This window comes from Ursus americanus, chromosome 22, assembly GCF_024610735.1.
Source record: "Ursus americanus isolate L20-20 chromosome 22, mUrsAme1.1.p, whole genome shotgun sequence".
Classification (NCBI taxonomy): Eukaryota; Metazoa; Chordata; class Mammalia; order Carnivora; family Ursidae; genus Ursus; species Ursus americanus.
In genome coordinates this window covers 46,487,964-46,495,661 of record NC_142148.1, presented here as the reverse complement: position 1 = coordinate 46,495,661, position 7,698 = coordinate 46,487,964, and the positions used below count along the sequence as shown (strand labels likewise).

The 7,698-nt window shown below is 49.5% G+C and overlaps 1 protein-coding gene across 1 annotated transcript; it reads right to left on the bottom strand.

The window, feature by feature from the left end:
- NXT1 (nuclear transport factor 2 like export factor 1) lies at positions 1 to 3,851 on the bottom strand. The gene is made up of 2 exons (XM_045776803.2): positions 3,400 to 3,851; positions 1 to 740 (listed from the first exon to the last, which is right to left on the bottom strand). The coding sequence occupies exon 2, from the start codon at positions 685 to 687 to the stop codon at positions 265 to 267; it is 423 nt and encodes a 140-aa protein (XP_045632759.1). The 5' UTR covers positions 688 to 740; positions 3,400 to 3,851; the 3' UTR covers positions 1 to 264.
- Positions 3,852 to 7,698: the final 3,847 nt, after the last annotated feature.

Sequence of the window (7,698 nt, the reverse complement as noted above, 5' to 3'; positions counted from 1 at the left end):
AACATTTGTATTGTTTTATTTGTCAGAATTTCCAGAACCAGGGTCTCTACCGGACAAGTAGAAAAATAGAAAAGTTGACTACTTTGAAAAGGCATCTATGACAAACAAGAATACACTCAGAAAGGGGCTCACAGGACTCCGGCAAATACAGAATTAAGCCAGAGCAGTGTGCCTGGAACAACAGAAAGGAATTTGTGTCCCCACATTTTGAGATCTGTGTTTCCCTACAGAGCTGGTCTACAACAGAAGCCTCTCGTGGCCCCACTAGCTGGCCCAGTCCTGGAACCGAAAGCAGTCACTTGCTATTTTCCACACTGTGTTGCTTGGTGAAGCCTGGGCTGTCAGGATGAAGTTTTGGTTAAAGTCCCGTTGTTTGTTGCCTTCAAACTTCACTGTTCCACAGATCACAACAAGAACTGTGGTCTGGCTTGGGGTGGCTTCATCATGGACAGGCTGGCAGTCTACCACGTTGATTTGGAACTCACTGGAAGGCAACATTTCAAAAAACTCACTCAAGGACTCTTGTCCCGAAACAGCATTTCCATTCCACACCAGGGTGGCTGTGCCCATGTACAAGCGGGACAGCAGTCGCCGCCGCTTATCCATGGTGCTGTAGTACACATTCACAAACTCCTCAGCAGCTCTGCAGGCCTGATCCACGTAGGTCTTGAAGTCCACTGATGCCATCTCTGGCCCTGCTGAAGGAGGCCCAGGTGCTCCTGTGCCTGACGGAGCGGGGGCTGTGGAGCAGGAAGGTTGAACAGAACCCGTGTGAATGCCCAATTTCGTTCTGCCCCAACAATGGAATAAGTCTCCTTTTCTACTGGTGGCAAAACAATTACATACTGTAGGGAGATGACTCTAGGCTCAAATTTGGCTGATGCCTCACCTTACTAAGCCTCAGTTTGCTCATTTTAAAATGGAAATATCACCATTTGTGACACAGTTGTAATGTGAGAATTAAACAAGACAGTGTACAGCAAGTGCTTAGTTAAAAAGCCTGATACCTACATGTTCAAAAAATGGTAGCTATTACTATGAATTATAAGAATCTCATTTTGTAAAAGATAGTGTATTTGACTATGGAAGGTCATTTTTTCCTGGAAGTGTGGACCAGGTGTGACTGCCCCTAGAGAAGTGGAGAAACAGCGGATCCTGGATGAAGACAGTAGACCACAACTAAAGGAGAAGGGGCCCAATAAAGACCAATCAGATGGCACATGATCCTCAGCTGGTGGCAAGTCTGAGAAAACCTATCAAGAGCTCACCCAACAGATATTGGGAGAGCAAAGAGAAGGCAGGTTTCTTAAGAGGATAAGAGAGCAAATGTCACTAGGACAGTACCAAAATAGTGGTCACAATTCTCATGACAAGCAAACCTGGCAGCTGACTGGGAATGAGAAGGAAGGGCTCCTAGCTTCTGTGAGTACAAACCTACCAGGCAAGTCCTGTGAGCCAAAATGGAAAGACAAGTTAAAAATGGAAAGGCAAGTTCTGGGGCTCCTGAGTGGCTCAGTCTGTTAAACATCCAACTCTTGATTTCAGCTCAGGTCATGGTCTCAGGGTCGTGGGATCCAGCCTCGCATCCAGCTCTGAGCTCAGTGCAGAACTGGCTTATCCCCCTCCCTCTGCTTCCCCGCCCCAGCACTCTCTCTCACTCAAATAAATAAATAAAAATCATAAAAAAAAAAAAAGAATCAAGCAAGTTCTATGGGATAGAAGGTGGGGGGGTGGTGGCATCAAAAAAAGAATAACTGTAGATGAAATGTCAAATTTCCTTAAAAAAAAAAAAAAGGAAGTCCAAAAGCATAAAGAAATATTATTATTTGCTTGTCTCAGAGTATGGTACATGTGTTACAGTTCTCTGCTCTTTTTTGCGTCATTAAAATATTTCACTGTAAGCGGGGCACCTGGGTGGCTCAGTTGGTTAAGCATATGCCTTCAGCTCCGGTCGCTCAGGTCTAGACCTTCAGTGGGCTCCCTGCTCAGTGGGGAGTCTGCTTCTCCCTCTGTGTCTCCCCCTGCTTATGCCCTCTCTGTCTCTAATAACTAAAAAAATCTTCAAAAGAAATTAAAAAAATAAAATATTTCACTAAAAGAAAAAATTCATGACAGAACATTACTAAAGCAAAGGATATGTTTAGATATACAAACAAATTTTTTACGTCAGAGACTTTTTTTTAAAATATCAGCTCATGAAATAAAGATTTCACAGAGTTGGGAAAAAGTCAAGTACTCTTAAGGGCTGAGCAAAGTGGAGGCTTCTGCCTCAAGTAAAGAACTGTTAAGAGCAGGCAGGAGCTTGGTCCTAGAAGTAAGCAGTGACAGGACCAGGCAGACAGAGGTCTTTGCACTCCCTCCCCGGACTCAAAGTCAAGCCTCAGCAGATCCGGATTCTGAGCTGGGTATCTGCTGCCTACTTTACATACATCATCTCATTTAATGGTCACCACAAAAGGATGAAACAATTTTACAAAGGAGAAGGGAGAAACTTAGGGGTTGGATCAAGGTCCTGACAGCAAGCACACTCCTGATTTATCTTTAGAAGAAGGCATGTGGCCTTTGAAAATGTCAAACTATGTTGTCCTTTTACTTGCTTATCCTTTACCTGCTTATCCTTTACTTGCTTATTCTTTACCTTTACTTGTTGTCCTTTACCTGCACCTAGGAAATCAAGTCTCTAAGGGCACCTTTCCAGGACTGCTAGTTTGAAGCTGTCCTTTCAAGGGCCTCAGTTCCTCTCTTGCTGGAATTCCCGGCCACCTGACATCCACATTACTTCTCACCCTGACGTGCCCCAGTCCCTCCACCATCTCAAGTCATTCTCAGAAAGCCTCCCACCCCCCAAGTTCTGGCAAAGCGACTTTCCAAACATAGCTTAGCAACCTGTCCTGGCCCCATTCCCTTAAGATAACCACCTCCTTGTCTTGTGATTCTGCTACCTACAAAGCTAACAGCTCGCCCTTCTCTATCAAATCAGGGAAAAGAATCATAAAAAGCGAGATAAGTATCAGGCTGTGACGATGCCGCCTTCTCTCGGCAGCCCACACCGTCAGGTTCTTTGGAGCTGGACCAGAGAAGATGCAATAGGCCTCATTTCTGGCGGTGAGTCGCTTTTCATCAAACACATAAAGTCAGCCCGCCCTGGCCATCTCTGGCCCGAGACCTGCTCCAGTGCCCCGACTCTTCATCGCCAAGCGGATTTACTGCTAAGCACTTCACAAGGGCAAAAACCTGAAGCAGTATTGCAATGACACCACGAGGGAAAGGACAAAACCCGGCTGATTCCTGACAATGGGGGGAGAGAGTGGGGGTGCACGTGGCAGATGTCTCGTGAGTCCCTGGGCCGGCCCTGGGTCTTCAGACTGACGGCCGCGGGGGACGGTGGGGGACACTTACCTTCGCGGCTGGTGACGTCCGGGGTCAGCGCGGGCGGAGGTGGCGTCCTCGGTCAGCGGGGGGGCAGTACCCCCGGTCGGCGACCTCGGTCAACGTGGGTGGCTCAAGTCAGCTCGGGCGACCCTGGTTAGCGGGACGGGGACCTCGGCCAGCGCGGGCGTCTCTCGGTCAGCGCGGGCGGCGGCGCCCCTACCGGGCGCCCCCCCCCCCCGCGTCCCCCAGCTCCACGGAAGGCCGGTCCCCGAAGGTTGCGGGGCAGGCCTGCCGAGGCTCCGCGCTCCTCCGTCGTTCGCCTCAGGAGGAACCGGCAGAGCCGCCCTTCTCTCACCCTTCCTCCGGGATCCGTCCGCGTCGCCGAGATGCCTGTGCACCGGGACCTGCCGGCGCCGTCCGCGGCTTCCCGCGCGCGGCCAGCTGCGCGCTGCGCAGACGCCAGGGCCCACGGCTCCGCCCACTCCCGCCTCCCTGTGACGGGCAGCTGTGTCAGCCGGCGGGACGGAAGACCGGGAGGCTAGCTCCGCCCAGGTGTGGCTCAAGGGAGGGAGTGGCTTCCGGGAGAGGCCCTTTCCCAGAAGACCACAGAAAATCAGCGGTCGAGTTTTCATTGGCTCAACCAGTCATAAAAACCGGTCCAACTGGTTAGTTGGGATTCTTGATTGGATGAAATCTCCTAGGTCCCGGCCCCGGAACTAGAGGTGCGTGAGGTCTCTCCCAGTTGAGTGGAGGCCCGCTTGACAGAAGAGAATGGGGAAGGTGTGTGAGGCGGTCTCAGATACTTGCCCTACGACCTCCAGTCACCTGCAGTTGGGGTAACTCTAGTTAAAATTCTAGTTAAAAGACGACTTGGTGCAACGCCGGGGATCACCACCAGCAGCAGTGACCCAACTAAGGCTTTTACACAGACATAGTAAGCGGGGCTCCAGAATGTCCCGCGGTGGCCAAGCTGGTGAAGCCGGCAGAGCCCTTGTTGAACTCTGCCTGATGAAGCATCTCAGCTGATTACTCTCCTCGATAGTTTAAGTCCCTAAGGACTCAAAAGTTGACATCCTAAAGGACACATAGAAGAAAACCCATTTTAGTTAAGTTGGAAACTCAACTAAAAGCGAGAGAAGAGTCTAGGGTGGGAAGAGTCTGAGTTTGGGAAGTAACAAAAGTGTGCCAGAAAGGGAAATAAAGGCAATTTCCTTTCTTGTCCTGGGAATTGTCCAGCTCCGAGGAAAACCGCCTGGCTCCAGCTATGGCCCATGGCCTGGTTGGTATTGTGCTTCTCTTTTCCAGCCCTGAAACTAGCTGCATTTCCGCCAACTTGGAACCCGAACTTTTCTTTAAAACAAGAGGCTCAACGGGATGGAAGCAGTTAGTGTGGGACTTGGGAAACAATTTACAGCGGGGGGTAAAAAAGATTTCTTTAGATACAAGATCCTCAAATACATCCACTTGTCTGAGAGCCTGAATAATTCCTTCAAAACTGGGAGCCCTCTGGGCATGGTGCAGTTTACTGATGTTGCCATGTCTTTAGAGTGTGGTGCATTTAATTCATAAGTCCAGCTCTGAGGCCTTGTAAAAGCACAGGGCTTTAGCCCTGGGAGGCTGCAGAGCCAGCAACAGCAACAGGAGGGTAAGAGGGTAGGAACCTTTCAGGTTTGTGTCTCCAGCATTTAGAATTGTGCCTGACCCACAGCAAGGGCTCATTCAGTACTGTTTGAATGAACAGGCAGGCTGGAGTTCAAGTCCTTGTTCCACAACATTCTAGTTGTGATGAGTCCTCTCCAACAGCCACTCCCCAATGCTTGGAAGCAAGCCTGCTTTTACTCCCCTTGCAGTTCTTGACTTTGGGAGGTTAGAGGCATCCCCGACTCTAAGAGACACCACAGTGGCACTGTATGCCCTGAGCACGCTCCTGGGTTGGTAGGAGACCCAATTTAGGCCACTAAGTCTTGGAGAAAGTGTTTGCTAGGGGATTGGGGGAAAAACGCTTTTTCTCTCTCCTTCCACACATGTGAAATATGGATGGTGCAGCTGCAGCCATCTTGCCACCCTGAGGGGGAGCCCGTGGACAGAGAAGCAGACAGGAGACAGCGAGAGAACTCAGGCTTTTGGTGGCTGTGTTGGGAACCAAATCAGACCTGAAGTTTGGACTTTTCGTTTCAAGAGCCAGTGAATTTGCTTTATTTTTTTTTACTATTTAAAGTTGGGCATAAACATAAAGGTATTTATAACTTAACTAGTGTGACTTGGTGCACTAGCAGAGTGATGGTGACAAACGAGTTAACTTCCCAGAGGCTCAGCTGCCTCATCAGTAGAAGGGAAACAGTAGCAATATTCATTTCCTTCGGTTGATGTGAGGAACAAGTGAAACAATGCATGGTAAGTACTTAGCTCAGGCCAAGCACAAAGGAAGCATCCAGAAAACGTTAGTACGCTTGATGTTTTGCATTGGCAGCAACTTCCTTATTTGCCAACAGTTCCTCCAACAACTGGCTTTTAAACTTGGGACAAGTATAGTGACGAATTAGTAGGATTTGTCACCAAGTCACATGCACATCCTCTGGAAGATGAGCCTGGCTTAAGCAGTGGTGGTGCCAGCAGCCCCATTTGCTGCATGGAGTCCGTTCAGGGAGGAAGGGCTCATCTGGTCATACACGCTGAGCCTCTGGCAGCTCTGAAGATAGGCCTGACTTATGGATGTTGAGGTCTGTAAACACAGGATTGAGCTTTTCCCCATTATCAACATAGCTCTCTGCAGGATCCAACAGCATTTGTTTATCACGAGAGGCTGCATCACTTGGCACCAGGCGATCTACAGCAGTGGCTGGGCAGTTGTGCCCCCAATGCATTGTCATCAAAAACAAATGTGTGTGTGTTTTTTCCCCCATCTTAGCAGAATCAGATGAGCTGCTGCTGGACCAGAGTGAGCTGCGGCTACATTTCTGGGTCAGTTGAGGCCCTGGGTTTTGGGGATATTCTGGGAAGGCAGGAAGAACTGCCCATAAGCTTAACAGCTGAGGTGTGGCCTTGAGCAGAGTAAATGAAGGAGATGTGGAGAGCTATGCCACCAGAGAGAAAGAGAGGGAAAGAGGATGAGCTAGATTACACACACACACACACACACACACACACACACACACACACACACACTCACTAGCTGTGTAGAGTGGCTCCCTTGATTCCTGGTAGTTTCTCATCCTTATTGTGACGGATTTTATTTTCAAAAAAATGGCCACAAAAATATTTCAGTCCCACATGCTTGTCCAGAACCTTGCCTTGCCACACTCCCCTTGACTCAGGCAGGCCTATGTGAGTATGTAACTTCTGAGATAAAGCCTCTGCAAGGCTTTCTTGATACTCATGTGCTGTGAGTAGCCCAGGCCACATGGACAGGCCCATGTGGAGGGGAACCTTGGCAGCCAGCAGTCCTTTGAGTGGACGGCCTTGGAAATGGACCCTCTAGTCCTGGCTTGGGCTATCCGGGGCTGGTGTGGCATGGAGCAGAAATGAGGCTTCCCAGCCAAGCCCATATAGCAGATTTGTGAGCAAAATAAATCATTTTTGCCCTATTAAGCCATAGGGTTCATGGCGGTCTGTTACAGAGCAAGAGAGCCAGGACTCTCTCACCATTGTCCGCAAGTCTTGCTGAGGCCCTGCCCTGAGACTCAAGGAGAAAGTTTCAAGTGACAGTACCTCCCCTTTAAATTTACATCTGTATGAATCAGGTTTGCCACCTGCTGCCAAAGGAACCTTGAAGATGGGGCCCCAGAAGCCACCTTAAAGAATTCACCACTGTCCTGAAGCTGGCTCCCTCCTCATCTCTAAGAATTAGTCGAGACTGTAGAATTAGTCAAGACTGTACTTTTGAGAAGGGTATCAGTTTCTTAACTACAGCTAGAACCAGCTTCCCAAACACTAGCACATGCCCCTTTGCAAGACAAACATATTCTCTGTGAGAAGGTGAGGGGGAGCCCCAGCAGGATGGGCAGGTGACCCCATGAGCACAGGTCAGAACGAGGAGAGGCAGTGGATGCATGATCCCTGCAGCCAACAGGCTGAGGAGCTGACAGGGCTGAAGGACCTGTGTTTCCAGGAAGAGAAGTGTCCCCAGGGGAACCAGATACGGAGTTCATGAGCAGAGCTCCCTCCTGCCAGCACTACCCATGTTTACCCCTCTTTGTGAGTTTCTGCACTCTGCTGGCAAATACTTCAATCTCTTCGCTGACACCATAGCCTTGGGAGCCGGAAGCCTCCTTTCTCTTAAAGATGACATTAGGATTGTCTGCTCCAGTCAGTGTTTCTCTCACTTTT

Excerpts from the sequence above, each read along its gene's own strand:
- NXT1 (XM_045776803.2), bottom strand. The coding sequence starts at position 687 with ATGGCATCAGTGGACTTCAAGACCTACGTGGATCAGGCCTGCAGAGCT.